Here is a 15,383-nt window from a genome sequence, read left to right on the forward strand (position 1 = left end):
TATCTGGATGTACTTCCCCCCCCCAGCCAACTCAAAAAGCAGGGCAGCATCCCTCATCCCTCCTTGCAGGAGGAGGGGGACCCCTCGCTCCATCGAGTGCTGCTGGGGAAAGGGGAGTTTGCAAGGAAAAAAAGTCTTGGGGATGGTCTCAGGTGGCCCTGAACCAGAGGGGTGTCGAGGCACTTCACCCTACAGACTCCCCGGGGGTTCCAGGACATGTAAACACGTTTTGCTTGACTTGGGTTGCACGCTTTTCCCTATAAAAGTATGTTCACTTAAATATCTCTCTCTGCCACCCCGACCACAGCAACACTCTTGCTCTCACGCACAAAAAAAAAAGAAAGATTTATAAATCTGTCTCTTTTTTTTTTTTATCTTTTTTTATCTTTTTTTTTTTTTTTTTTTTTTTTTAAAAAGGACTCATCCAAAGATCTGGATAATAAATTACTTGCGTTTCCTAAGAAACTTTTTTTTTTTCCTTTTTTCTTTCTTATTCGCCTTATTAAGTAAGCCGTTCGCCTAGATTGTACTCGTCTCTTCAACGCAGAAATGCTATTAAAGGAGGAGGAGGGGAACCCAAACGAAGAAGGAGAAGGAAAGCCCCTGTCCCGACTCAAGAAGCCCTAATTCCTCTCCACACCATGAGCGTCACTGGCTGCCACCTTGGGGACAGCCGGGGAGAGGAAGAGAAGGAGGAGGAGGAGGAGGAGGAGGAGGAGGAGGAGGAGGAAGAGGAAGGCTGTGTAACACTTGAATTGCTTGTAAACGCTGAGGATGGGTCTCTAAGGCTGACAGTGATGGGGGTAGGGAGGGAGAAGCAACGGCCTCAGCCCTTCCTCGCTCAGCTGCTGCCTGGGGATGGATGTGCGAGGGGTTTCCCCCCCTTCACCCCTCGTTTCGTCCTCCCGGCCCGCCAGCCGTGGGGAGCATCATCAGCAGTCCCCCTCCGTGGCCATGACCACCAGCATCTCGCTCTTGCCCATCTCTTCTAAGGCACTGGCCAGGGTGTTGAGATCACCATCGTCTTGGTGCTCGGCTTCCCATAAGTCCAGGAGCACCCCGGTGGGGCTGGCTTTGGTGGCAAAGTAGTTCAGATACCTGCCAAGAGGAAGCAGAGAGGAGGTCCAGGTTGGCGTGGCACCCTTCGGGGATGGAGAATGCCATAGCCTAGCAAACCTGTTTTGCAACATGAACCCTGATGGAAATGCCATAACGCAAATGCCAAAGCCCTTGAAATCATCGTCTTCAATTTTTGATGCAGGCATTCATGCAAAAGCAATACAAGCTTTGCTTTGCTGAAATTACCCTCCCTTTCCTCAGTCCTCAGAGGTGAAACCAAGCAGGAACAGCTCAACCATCATCCCAAATAAAGAAGGGCCAAAGTGACAAGAGACCCAGAACCGTGGCACAGGTGGATGCATGGATATAGATGGGTGTAACTACGTGTAGCTGTATCCGTATTTATGGCTGGACGTATAGAGCTGGACAAAACCCAGCTGGATGCACTGCAGCAGGGAGGGACTGGAGTGAAGACCTCCTGCTTGGGGCACAAGAGGGGAAAGCAAAGCACCAGGAGACCTACCGGTCCATGGAAAGCTTCTGGGCGAGAAGTCTCCAGTCGTTTCCCCTGGAGTTGGGGGCATCCAGGCTGTTGCAGATCTTCTGCCGAATGGAGAGGGGGATTTTGAAGGCGTAGGGTCCCAGCTGGGTGGTGGTGGTGGCACAGCTGTGGTGGGAGTGGAGGGTGTCGAAGGAACTGGCGTGCTGCAAGGGGAAGGATGGGGCAAGACGTTGCAGCACAGAGCGGCTCCCGAGCGTGTCCCCTGGCTGTCCCCCCCACCTCCCCACCGCTCACCTCTCCCAGCGTGACGTGGAGCTGGAAGATCTGCCCTTCCCCTTCCACCTGCCGGACACAGATCTTGCAGGTGAGCTCGGTGGAGGCCTGGTTGTACCTCTCCAGCGTGAAGGTGCAGTGCAGGGCTCGCTGGCTGCCGCTCCAGATGTGATAGAAGGGGATTTCCTGCAGACCACCAAAGGAGGGGCTTAGCAAAAGCTCTAGGAGCTCCCCTGGGAGATCCCACCTCCTCCAGCCACCCCAAGGGGATGAGATGGTACAGAGAGACACCACAGACAGCATCCCACCAGGAAAGATCATGTGAAAACCAGTCCCCCTTCCTCCTCCACCCCTTTGGGAGACAACTCTGGAGACAGGACCAGGGCACTCACAACACTGTGGTGGCTGGCTGAAGATGGTGTCCCTGGTCTCGGACCCCGCTACCCCCACCTCATCCCCTCACCTGGTACTTGGCCAGCAGCTTGCTCCTCCACAGGGCGTGGGGGATGTCATGGATGGAGAGACGCAGGTTGTGGTAGCTGTCCTTGAAGGGCAGGGGCTTGGGCTCCTCCAACAGGTACCCACCCAGCGTCCGCTCCAGCTCCAGCACCTCCTGCAGGCAGCAGAACAGGCAGCGTGAGACCCAGGAGACCTTCTCCATACCCAAAGCCAGGCATGGTCCTGCCAAGAGGAGCCAGCAGCAGCAACAAGCCTGCGGGACAGCAGCCTTTGCCACCCCAACAGCTGCTCTCCAAGAACTTGCCAACTCCTCTCACACAACAGCCCAACCTACAACTTGAATTTTCTAACACACGAGCATCTGTATGCACTTCTGTACTTCTGAGATGATGCAAAGGTCCAACACAAAGGTCAGGGATGACCCTTCAATGAAGAGTGCCACCCCATCCATTTTTTAACACTATCCCACGATTACACCAGCAACTCTGAGGAGAAAAAAATGCAATCCAACAGCCAGAGCGCTGCCTACATCTCCACCTAGAGGCACTGCAGCAATCCTGACACCACAGGACAAGTCACAGGGAATTAAACAGCCACACTGCACCAGTGGTCCAGGCAGCCAAAGCACCAGAACTCGAGCTCCTCGTGTTGCACTCGATGCTATCGATGCCACAAACCTTCCCAAGGAGGGGACAGACACGTCTCCATGCAGGGATAACAGGATCTATAGAAAACCCGAGGCAAATCACAGCAGCAAGTGGGTTTTTTTCATAGGAGAGAGAAAAAACCCACCCAGCAGCAGCAAAACCTCTTGCGTAATGTCCGCAGAAAGGGGGGGCCCAGTATAGGAGTTAAGCAACACCCTCATCATTTCCTTCAGAGAGGGCGGGGAAGGATGGGGAAAGCAGTAAACGCGCTTATTATTTCACTGTGGTCACTTTGCAGGCAGTTGCATCAGGTTGTCTGCTCCTTGTGGCCCTGCTTTGGGAAGCAGGGGCAGCCCGCACCAGCGTTGCAAGGCGACGTTACCTTCAGAGCATCTGGCGTGTCCTCCAAGCAGTAGACCTTGAGGCTGTACTCCAGGGAGGTGCAAACAGTGGGGGCAAAGATGGCCAGCTGGAGCCTCTTGATGGCTGACCTGGAGTAGGACTCTCCCACGAAGACGTAGGTGCCGAGCTGGTCCAGCAAAATGTGGCAGGACTTGGCTTCCAGCTGGCAGTAGCAGGGAGTGTTGAGGGTCTCCTCATCCAAGGTCACAACTTCCTACGGCGAGAGATGGGAAATCAAGGCTGGGGTTCAGCCTGTCGTCTGCAGGGGAGGTTGAAAGGGGTTGTGTCCCACAGCGCTCGTGGTCTTCACAGCCTGTAGGGGCTGGGTTCCCACCTTACCTCCCAGTTTCCCTGGTGGGACTGTGTTTTCAGCTGGTAAATCCAATCCGAGGAGCCGACATCAGCACAGTGGGGGATCGTCAGGACGACAGGGCGGCACAGGAGCAAGCCGGTGGGTCCGCAGGTCACTGCCGGGCTCAGCACCGTCTGCGTGCCTTCGGAGGGCAGGCTGGGGAAGGGAGAGGGGACACCAGTTGGAAAGGAAGCCTCACGGCGGCCAAAAAAGAGCAGAAGCACAGGTGGCGTGGTGTGACTTACAGGGCGCTCTCTGCCTTGTTGAGGACCAGGTACATCTCGTAGAACTTCCCCTGGGGAATGGCCCCATGAGGCACCAGCAGGCTCACCCCTAGCATGGCACACACAGGCGTTAGTCACAAAACAAAGGAGAAATGACCAGGGAGAAACCACCCCTCCACCCCAGCTGGCGAGCACAAGGACATCAGTGAGCTAGGGCAGCCCAGAGCACCCCGGGAGAAACATCTCCAGATCTTCCTCAGCTGCACCGCTTGCAGGGAGGAGCCAGGCCACTGCATTAGGAAGCAAAACTCCAGGTTGGATCTTTTTGCAAGGCTGTATCTTTTTTTGCCCTGGATCAATGGCAGGGCCAACCAGGAAAGTCCCAGGAGGCTGTGACCTCCAGCCTGAGAAGCCTAGCTTGGGAATGGCTTGCTGCTTTCCTCCGCTGAGCCAGCTCTGGGATAGCAAAGGGTTCCTCACAGCAGGCAAGTCTGCTGGGACAAGAGGAACTCCTTGATCATTCAGCAGCCAAACATGCCCTCCTGCCCAGCCTGGGGCTTACCGGTGCCTGGGACAGTCAGTCTTCCCCCCAGGTAGCCAAACGTGCCACTAGCGCTGTTGCCATGCTCCCGGGACAAGCTGAGGAGATGCTGGGAGCCCAGGGCTTTGTTCCGCATGTTCGCAAAGTGGCTGTCCCTGGTATTGTCCCCTGGGTAGGTGCCAGCGGCGGGGACCCCCCCAAGCAGGTCTGTCCCATCATGGAGCCCCGGCGAGGAGGAGGCGGTGGAAGAGTTGTACACCTTGATCTTGAGGTTGGGGAGGGGGTCGAGCAGGGGGGAGTTGGTCATGGGGATCTTGTCGGAGGAGTCCTGCAGGGCGTACATGGGGCCACGGTACACCCCCGCACTGGCCGTCAGGTCTGGCTGCATCGAGGGGTGCAGCAGCTGAGGGTTGTCTGTGGGAGGAGAAAACATGGATGGGATGAAGACGGCAGTGGAGACAAGGGGACGTAAAAGCAGTGCTTGACTGGAAGAGATGCCTGTGAAAAAACCCTCCCCTCCTCTCTGCCCGGGCTCGAGCCAGCGAGCAGGACCTGCATGGGCTATGGCTCTTACCATGCCGGGAGGTCTTGAAGTTGGCAGGATGGAAGCCTCCGGTCAGAGCGGCTGATGAGTCCGTGATGTCCGTGTCGAAATCCCGGCATCTCCTCCGGTACACCACCACCCCCACAGCCATGAGGATCACAATGAAGACAAAAATGGCTACCACCAGCCCGGCGTACAGGGCCACGTCGCCTGTGGCCTCCAGCACTGGGAGGGATGAAAAAAAATGGAGGTGAAAAAAGGAGCACCAGAAATGCAGGTCAAAACCCACCAGCGGGCCCCAATCCCACCACTGATTCAGGACATAGGCATGAAGGGGAAGATGTGTACTGGGCCTGCTGGAAAGGCTATGGCAGGATGATGGAGGGTTTTTTCTAAGAGCAGTCCAGATGTCAGAGTGATGCCAGAGAATAAAATAGGAGCGAACCCCTCAAACCTTTGGAGAACACCTTGCCGTGGCTCGTGCAAACTTTACCCGAGCACCAAGAATCCCGGAAACGCTAGGTTTATACAGCTCAGATTCATGAAGTGATCGACCCACACATCCTAACAGAGACAACCCTGAGGAGTAAACCTAACGCCTATCCATGCATCTCATACAGAGGTACCCGAGCTATGCATCCCATCCATCCAGTAAGATCGAGTGTCACCACACCTATACAGACATCCCTCAGCTTCCCCATCGCCCCTTCCCCTGCCACAAGGTTCTTGATCTTCAAACGCGGCAGGAGCTGAGCAGGCTCAGCCCATCCTTCTTCCTCCCTCCAGGCTCACCCACATCTCTTGGCTTCTATGGTTTCGTGATGGAGTGAAGCCCTGTCCTAAGCCCGGCGATCTCAGCCGCGTTAGGACTATGCCACTTCTGGGAGGTGTCACGTCACCCCCGGGTCCCCCTATCTGGATGCCAGAAATGGGAACCTTGATGCGCCCTGGCATCTCCAACTTGAGGGAGTCCTCACCTGGGCCGGGGGGTGATGCTGCCTGGAGTAGCTTTGGTGGGGTTGACACCAGCTGCAGTGTGGTGCACCCAAGAACCGCAGGCAGCAAAGAGGGGGACGGTAGCGGGGGTGCAAAAACGGGTCGTGTTTATAGCTTCAAGCAGAGCATGTGATTGAATGTACACAGGAGTTTTGGGGTGGGCTTTAGTTGTTCCCTCTTTCAACCTTGTCCTGCCCCGGCTGCCGAGGAGCCCTACCATGGATGCAACAGAACAAAACCAAAGCGGTGCCTCTCAAAGAAACAAAATGGTCATGAAATGAGCACTTACGGTGGCTTTTGGGTTCGCTTAGAACTCTTTTATCTGTTAGGGAAAAAAAAGTTAGAAAACAAAAGGTGAAGGTGGTGATGGTAGGATGAGGATGAGATGAAACAAAAGTCCGGGGAAGGGAGGAAGCCAGCCCGAGGGGGCACGAGAAGCTGAAGTGCGGTGGGGAGGGATGGGAGAGCAGCATCGTTCCCCAGGGCATGCAGAAAGCCAGGTAGAAGCACGGGTGATGAGGATGTTCCCACACCTGACCAGCCCCCAGGGCCCATGTCCCCAGCTCACAGGACTTTGGGCATTTCTGGCCACGGCAGCATTAAAGGGGACAATGGTGCCACTCTGCAGCAGGTGGCAGCATCGGCTGCTCAGCCTTCAGCGTGTCCACACAGTGTAGCAGCACCATTATCATCATTATCGTGTTTTTTCATAGCTGCTGCTGCAGAGCTCCTACTGAGCAGTGACACAGGCCAGATGTTTTCATGGTGGGACTGAGAAACTCCCCCTTTGCTTGCCCTCACTAACCACAACCAGCAGAGACCCCAAACCTAGCGCTGCTCCAGAAGGCTTGGTGGGACATTTAGATCCCACCAAAAAAAAAAATAAAATCCCAAAACCTTTCTTTCCACCAAATGAGAAGTAGCCTTGGACGGGGTGAGTCCAGTTAAAGAAATAAAAACAAACCTTGATAAACACACAATTTAAAAATCAGGTGCCAGCAGCGCTGCTGCCCGCCCCATCAACTTGGAGGCATGGCCAACAACAGCGTGGCCAAGCCACCGGCATCACCTACGGCCCCGGTCCCTGCCAGCATACTCACTCTGCAGGCAGAGCCCGTCGGTGCAGTTTTTGGAGTCCAGCAGCACGCCGCTGCAGTCCTTGCCGCCGTTGCGGGGTGCTGGGGCGGCGCACTCCCGGCTGCGCCAGTGGGTGCACTCGGTGCTGCACGCCGACCACTTGCTCCACTCCGTCCATGCGCCATCCACTGCAGGCCACCAAAGACAGGCGTGTTGGTACACCCCTCAGCACCGCCTCGGGGCTCTTTCCCCAGCACCGGGATGTCTCCAGCAGCAGAAAGGTGCCCATGCCCAACTCAGGTCTCTCTTCAGGGAGCATTATACCAGCAAACCCAGCCCTGTCGTGTCTCTGCAGACATCTCCAGCTCTTTCAGGTCTTGGCAGACTGAAAGATGCTTTGGACTGGTCTCCTGAGCCCTTGCCCTCTTGAGGAGACCACGATGTCTCTGCAGACATCTCCGGCTCTTTCAGGTCTTGGCAGACTGAAAGATGCTTTGGACTGGTCTCCTGAGCCCTTGCCTCCTTGAGGTGACCACGATGTCTCTGCAGACATCTCCAGCTCTTTCAGGTCTTGGCAGACTAAAAGATGCTTTGGACTAGTCACCTGAGCCCCTGTCTCCTTGGGGAGCACCAGGAGCACAGTTGGACTGTGCAACCTGGGGGACGGACAGCGTGGGCAAGACTTCTGAACCCGCCTTACCTGGGCAGAGGGTGGTGCAGGTGATTTTCTGGAAAGGCTGCCCATCGCAGAAGGAGCCACCGTTCAGAGGCGCAGGGTTGGTGCACGTCCGGGTACGCTTCTGCCAGCCCCGGCCACAGCGGTTGTTGCAAGGAGACCACTCAGACCAGGTGGACCAGCCACCATTCACTGCAAGAGGAGATCGACAGCCTTAACACATCAACAGAGCCCATTTCAGCAGGGACTGGAGCTAAGCCTAGGGTTCACCAGGCCCTCTGTCCTCACATCTTCTGTGACACTCTGGAACAGCTCACCCTCACGAAAAGCAAAATCATGAGACTCCTTCTCGTGTTGCACACTCCATGTACAAAACACTCAAGCCTGCTTTGGTCCTTTTTCCACTTTGCAAATATTTTTGCATCTGGCCACAGCAGATCTTTGGCTTCAGCTGCTTTGAGAGTCAAAGGGATCTAGCTGGGTCCAACACCCACCCACCTTCGTACCCAACTGAGAAGGCTTGCAAATGCCTACACCTCATAACCTTTGCAAGCTGGTGGAGGTACCTATTTTGCAGATATTGGCTATTACCTAATTCAACACAGTGTCCTGGTGGGGTTCACTGCTACCACTCCCAGAAAGTGCCTGTATTTCCCCTTGGCTTGGAGACAGGGCTGACAGCAAAGGTCCCCTCCCCAAGAGCAAGGGCTAGTACCGTAGACAATGACAGCGGCCGTGGTGCTCCGGCGCTTGGCCACAATGTTCTTGGCCATGCAGGTGTAATTAGCAGTGTCCAAGAGCCGGGCTTGCTTGATGATGAGGTTGTGATCGATGGTGATCAGGAAGTTGGTGTCCTGGGTGGGATCGATGACATCCTCGTTCCTCAGCCACTCCACCTGGCAATACAGAGGAAGGGATGGTGTAAGGACGGTGATTAAGCAAAACAAGAACTGAACACTCAGCCAGGAAAAGCACCATGAATTTCAGTGGAAGTGCCCATCCCATGTGCTCCCCACCACGAGGGTCTCTGAGGACACCCCCACAGAGCTACGCTAGGACACAACTGCTTAACTAGGCTGTTTGGTGAGTGATACCATTGCCAAGCACGGCTGTGGGCACAAGCAAGGACAAACACCGGGTTGGAGGGGGGCTGAATTCACCAGCCCTGATGGAGATCAATCTTCCCCCCAGATCAGCCTATGACCTGCCCCAAAGCCCTCCTCATCTTTATCACTGAGACCACAGACATCCTCAGCGCCACAACCATTGACCGGCCAACCTTGCCCCTGACTCTATTTGTTTCTCCTCGAAAGCTGGGTCAAACCAGGCCTGACCAGGGCACATTACTGCTGTTTTGGCCAAGAATGGGACATTCTGGCTACCACCAAGGCACAGCTCCTGGGAGCTGACGGCGTCACGGGCAAGGAAAGCACTGCTATGGTGCAAGGGAAACCCATCTGTACGGACTTTCCCAGCCCTTGGCTCTCGCTTGTGACTGCTCAGCTTCAGACAAGTCACCGGGTGCCTCCTAATTAGATCTTCCCTCAAATGGGTTAATGGCATATCAGAAAGAGTGGGAGAGGTGGGTTGAGCAGGTGGTGAGGTTAGGTGTGTTATTAGACGTCAGAATAATAGATCCACTGCCCAAAATAAACAATTCTGCTGAATAATGAAAGCTGACGGTCTCGGTGAGAGGCCATCCATCACAGCCGCAAGCTATCTGCAAGGACGTGCCCCGTCTCCCCCCCGGGATGGGAGGGGACACCCCACCGGGCATTTCTTCAGGCTGCTAAGGGGCTCACCTCAGCCTGCGGCACCCCCTCGGGCGGGCGGCACTGCAGCAGGACCTCATGCTCCAGGGGGACCTCCTTGCCCAGCGGCTCTTGGTCAAAGTTCTTCCGTAGGTCTGGGAGGGAAAGGAAAACCCAGAGGTTACCAGCCCGCTGCAGAAACAGAGCAACCTGCAAAAACCTTGGTGGGGAGAGAACATCACCTCAGCACCAGGGGTTCAGGAGTAGAGAAATCCCTCTGGCATAGCACAGCTGGAGCAAAACATGTCCTGGGAGGAAGGGGCCAAAGGAGGACCTTTGCAGGATGGATTTGGGACAGCACATGGTGCTCAAGGATGACACCTGTCCTCCTTCATGTGCTTGCAAGCTTACACCCCCCTCCTGTCTTTTCCTTTTGGGGCTAAACCTCGGCTTAACCGTTGTTTCTTCAACTCTCCCATTTCTTTCCCCTTCTGGACTCTGCACCAGGACCCTTCTTTGTTGAAGGGGGGAAATGAGATTTGCACAACAGCTTGGCTCCCACATCAGCACTGAAGAAAATCCCCCAATTTCAGGGCTATGGGGGCTTTCTGCTTGGCTCTGCCCCAGTTGGTCCTGGCTGAGTCACCTCCTCAGACTTGCTGGAAACCCAGCCACAGCACTCCAGTGCCAAAACGGGCAATGGTCGCTGCTGAAAAGCCCGGTTTGCTCAGCAAGGGGGCTGGCCAGTGCTTTGGGGAAGGGGGAGAGGAGGGAAAGCCCAACAGAGCCCCCAGGGATCACAGAATGATGAACGAATCATGAAATGATATGGGGTTGGAAGGGACCTCTGGAGATCATCTAGTCCAATCCCCCTGCCAAAGCAGGTCCACCCAGAGCAGGTTGCACAGGAACGTGTCCAGGCGGGTTTTTTGGAATGTCTCCAGAGATGGAGACTCCACCACCTCTCTGGGCAGCCTCTTCCAGGGCTCTGCCACCCTCAAAGTGAACAAGTTCCTCCTCATCTTTAGATGGAACTTCTTATGTTCAGTTTGTGCCCGTTACTGTTTGTCCTGTCCCTGGGCACCACTGAAAAAAGACTGGCCCCATCCTCTTGACACCCACCCTTTAAGTATTTATAGATGTTGATCAGATCCCCCCTCAGCCTTCTCTTCTCCAGACCAAAAAGACCCAAGTCCCTCAGCCTTTCCTCCTAAGAGAGATGCTCCAGGCCCCTCATCATCTTGGTAGCTCTTTGCTGTACCCTCTCCAGCAGTTCCCTGTCCTTCTTGAACTGGGGAGCCCAGAACTGGACACAGTGCTCCAGATGGGGACATGGCAGGGTCCCGCTCCAGAGCTTTGAAAGGAGCAGGAGCATCACTAGATGGTGCTACAATCCTCTGTTACAGCACCCAGCCCTCCACGGCTGTGGCTCCCTCTCCCGCAGAGCAGTCAAACTTCGCTTCACCTCATCTGCTCAGCTCCGAGAAACACCAAACCCTTGGCTGGGGCCAGACAAACAGGCTCCTTCAGTAGCCTCATAACATTTACCCTGTTCAGATTAAATCCTTCAGCAGCATAGCTGATTCACCAGCCACCTCCGCTTTGGGTAACACACTGGGTTTATTAGCCTTCTTCTAATAGCAAACTCTGTTTATGACTGGGGAAGCCTGGCCATTCTCCTACAGCTTTGTCATCTCATTTGCTAAGAGAGCAAATTCAGGAGGGTAACAGCCTGATTAACTCGCCCTTAATCAGGCTGACACCCACAAGCAGCAGCTTAGAGAAGTGACATATGACAGCAGGGACTCCAGAGGCAGAGTCGCTGATTCAGGCAAAGCCTGCAAGGTGCTAACTGTTGGGTTATTAACGATAATAAAGCACAGGGAAGAGCTGAGCACGCTGATGGGCAATGCGGTATTAACCCAGGTAGTGCCACAGCCTCTTGCCCAGGCAGGTGGGGACGATACCCACTCAGAGCTGAGATGGGGAGCTAAGACCAGAGCCATGCAGCAAGGATGGGTCAATCTCCAACTGATCCAAAAGTACTGTTTCCAACAGGGAGCCAACTTTTGGAGAGGGCTAGCCCCACCATGTCTTGGGGTACCGGCAAGGAACAGCCTTGGCCACTATTTCAAGCTGGTGTTGCTGCCAGAAGCAGGACATGCCTGGCTTGAAACCACTGCTTTTTCAGCTCGGTACCCAGGGTCACACCTCAGGCTTTGCAAACAATTAGGAAATCGGTGGGTTGTACCCTCTGGAAAACTTTTCCAGCTCCCAAAGTGGAAAAGGTGGGAGAAGCGTTCATTTAAATAAAAGACCAGGCACTTACACGCTATGCGGACGTACGCCCTGCGGCTCTTCGTGGTGCCTGCGGAGCTCCAGGCCACACACTGGCACCAGTAATCTTCTAAGCCAAAGAGCTCTTCCACCTGCTGCCTGGAGACCTCAATCTGCACCTCCCGCACCAGCATCCCTGGAAGGGGACAGAGAGATGGCATCAGCTTGGCAGGAGCACCTGGGAGGAGGGAAACTGAGGCAGCACCCAAGAAGGCTGGTGGATGCACAAAGCTCGAGGACAGAGGCAGTAGGTTGGAGGCATCTCAGAGGCATCTCAGAGGCATCTGGGTTTGGCACCTCTGCAAAGCAGACTGTTCCCTCCGGAGGGGGACTTGGAGCTGAAGCCAGGGCAATGGCTCATGTGGAGGAGTCTTATTTTTGTTTTCCCCCCAGTCTGGCTGGGCAGGACTAGGACCTCTTGACCGTTTGTAGAGGTATCACCCTCCTCCACCAGCCTTCTCCCCTGGCACCGATATCCCTGTCCCTGCCCAGATCTTTTCCCACCCGCTGCGTTGGAAGGATGCCTCCTTAGGCTTTGCTGCAGGGAGGAATCATCCCTGTCGGCTGCCATTTAAATACAAATATACCAAGAGAAATAAAAGATCTTAAGGAAATCATCCAAGGATGATGGTGTCTCATGCCCAATGACCCCAGAAAGGGTTACACATCCCCATCAACACCCCCAGAGGTGAAGTCTGCCAGGACACCCTGGCCATGGCAGGGACGTGATGATAAAGGTGGCACCACCACATTCAGGACACGGTCTCCTGGACCACAGGATGCTGAGGAAGCACCAACCCCTCACAGCACGGCCATCACTGAGGGCAGGAGGGACTCAAGGCTTACTTTTCCTTATTTTCAGCAATACCTGCCCTTTTTTTTTTTTTTTCTTTTGCAGCTTCTATTTATAAAAAGGCCTCAAGTTCATAGTGATAGAGCGCCGTGTGCTCCCCAGCTGTAATTTTGTTAGCTCGCTCCCAGCGCTGCGAGGAGCAATTACCATCTCTCTGCCACTGTCCTGTGGAATAGCTGACAAACGCGCACCTAGGAAACACAATTTATTTTGCCACTGTTAAGGGATAAAGAAAAAAAAAAAAGGCATCTGGGCCAAGCACTTTTGGAAAAATTAGGGCTTTTAGAAGGACCCAGGATGGAGATGGCTCAAAACCATCTTATCTCCCCGGCGGGATGGGTTAAAGCAACCCTGGAAAGGTGGGGAGCATCCTGAAAATGCTCTGTTATGTCTGTAACCCCGAAAGCAAAGGCTACCCAAAACTGTAGAGCGAGCTTACAGCTCGCAGGAGTGACTATTTAAATGTTTCACAGGCATCCAAGCACAGCCGCTCTTACCAACCGTCTCTTCTTGTCCATCTGAATTATCCTCTCTGACTTGGCCTATTTTTGCTTTCTTCTGCATGAAATGTTTTGGATCAGATGCAGTCAGAGCATTACCAAGCCCGATTCATTCAAGACACATCACCTTAAAAGTTGCCTTTTATTTATTTTTTTTTTAAAAGGTCCCTTTTTTCAAGCTTTTGACTGAGGACACTTAAAAAGGCACAAACATTTAACCCTGTTAACCTGTCCCTTTGTGGCCAGCTCTCCCCCCTGCCCTTTCTTAGGGAACTTAGGGAAGTTTGCAGCTTCCCCATGAACGGCAGGCGCTGCAAAGGCAGATTTTTTTAGCACAGCAAACCATTTTGGTTCCAGCTCCTTCTCCCTTGGGCAGCTATGTCCATGCCGGCAGAGTTTTACATGCATGGTATCAACTCCGTACCGAAGGTATTGTCAGGTTTGTTCACTGACAGCAGCAATACCATTCTTTTGAAGCCTGAGTGAAGAAGGTGTGAACTGTTTCCTCCCCAAATCGCTGGCACACCTTTTGCATCTGCCCACTGGGATCTGAGAGGGAGATGTTGGCCCAAAGCGAACGAGTTCCCCCCTAAAACAGGGTAAGATCACGTTGCACAGACTTTCTGTCCCCTTTCTGCTGTTTTCTCCAGCCTGTTTTGCTCAAGAGTTGCATGAGGCAGGTTATTCGGTAAGGGGTAACTCACCCAAGAGGAGGGTCAAGTGGTGGGGCCAGAAACATAGTCCTTTTTCCATACTGCACATCACTAAGTCATGAAACTCCCTGCTACAGTATGCTGGGATGATCCAGAGGAGAAATGAGACCTAAAAGCATTTAACAGGGGTGGGGGGAATCCATCCAGGGCTGGAGCAGGGAGTCCCTAATCGGGGACTGTAGAAAGCTGGAAGGGTAACGGAGGGGAGTCCATCACTCCATCGTTGTCCCGGTTCAATATTCTTCCCTTAAGCACCCACCGCTGCCTCACGCAGGGTGCACAAACCTCTGGCTCGACCCGGCGCGGCCACACGTTATAAATAAATTAATAACCCCTCGGCGAAGGCTGCTCAGTCACTAATCAGCACTGACTTTGCCCTAGAGCAGAGAGGGTTTCAGATCTGGCCTCCGTGAGAGCTGGGAGGTGGAAGATGCACCCCGAAAGAGAGAAACGGTGCTGCCGGTGTTCCCGACAGCCTCCCGAGAAGCAAAAGGGCAGCCTTTCCGGGCATTTTTGACCATCCTTCACAAAGAGATCCTCTACAAGAAAAAGACGCCAGGAACAGATGAAGCAGCTTTAGGAAAGGCTCAAAAAGCCAGGGGGCAAAGAAATGATCTTCCCTTTGCAGAGCAGGTTCAGAGATGCACCCAAGCAAGGACCAGCTCACGGATGAAGAGCTGAGGAGACGCTGGGGATGGGCAAAGCTGAGGAAAAAAGGACAAGAGGAGAGCCTATTAAAGTACTTGTGCTCCTCCAGGCTGATGAAGTCTTCTCCTCTAAGCTCAGCCTGCGTTCTGGGGCCAACGCCGCCATAGTTCAAAGAGCCGCCTTGGTTTAAAGCCCTCAGGAGACAGAATCATTGAATCGTCTAGGTTGGAAGGGACCTTTAAGATCATCTAGTCCAACCATTCAAATGGAGATGAGGGATGCCCCACGCTCATTTGCAGAGAACAGATCTTCTATGGGAAACGTGAATGTTTTCCTTCCCTCCTGAGCAAGCCCCAGGTACCAAAACTGGTGCAGAAAAGATGGGAGCTGAGCTAAGGCATCCCAATTTTAGCGAATCTACTTGGCTACATGATATATCCACCCCTCACGCCTTGTTCTCATGCTGGGACATTTTCAAAGCAGGGGGCAGGCAGCTCCACGGTGCCCAGTCTCATGGAACAAGACACCCCCTAAGACACCTAAGCCATCTTCTTGCCCCCCATTTCAGCCAGCCAGCAGCTGACTCGTCCTCCAAGGCAGGGAAGAGCTCATCTGCCATTAAAAGGCATTTCAAATCCTACCTGCAAATGTTCTCACTGCCCATTAAATGTCTAATCCTTTTGCGAACCTGAGTAAGCTGCCAGCCTTTGCCACCCCTCGCGGCAACGACTCCTACATGTCGACTGGGCATTTTGTAGGAAAGCCTTTCTTTTTTTTTTTTAATCAGTTTTAAACGTGCTGCCTTTCAAATCCCATTTCACAACCCTGA

General features: G+C 53.9%; 1 protein-coding gene across 1 annotated transcript in view; it reads right to left on the bottom strand.

The window, feature by feature from the left end:
- Positions 1-411: 411 nt before the first annotated feature.
- Positions 412-15,383, bottom strand: part of UNC5B (unc-5 netrin receptor B) — a 54,865-nt gene continuing 39,893 nt past the window's right edge. Inside the window, 15 exon segments of the mRNA XM_074154233.1 lie at positions 412-1,098; positions 1,583-1,764; positions 1,856-2,020; positions 2,298-2,447; positions 3,323-3,556; positions 3,682-3,850; positions 3,940-4,027; positions 4,481-4,873; positions 5,034-5,228; positions 6,289-6,321; positions 7,100-7,264; positions 7,777-7,944; positions 8,468-8,648; positions 9,555-9,658; positions 11,833-11,976. Of these exon segments, the coding sequence (XP_074010334.1) occupies positions 933-1,098; positions 1,583-1,764; positions 1,856-2,020; positions 2,298-2,447; positions 3,323-3,556; positions 3,682-3,850; positions 3,940-4,027; positions 4,481-4,873; positions 5,034-5,228; positions 6,289-6,321; positions 7,100-7,264; positions 7,777-7,944; positions 8,468-8,648; positions 9,555-9,658; positions 11,833-11,976 (2,537 nt within the window). The 3' untranslated portion in view covers positions 412-932.

Source organism: Numenius arquata, chromosome 10, assembly GCF_964106895.1.
Source record: "Numenius arquata chromosome 10, bNumArq3.hap1.1, whole genome shotgun sequence".
Taxonomy (NCBI): Eukaryota; Metazoa; Chordata; class Aves; order Charadriiformes; family Scolopacidae; genus Numenius; species Numenius arquata.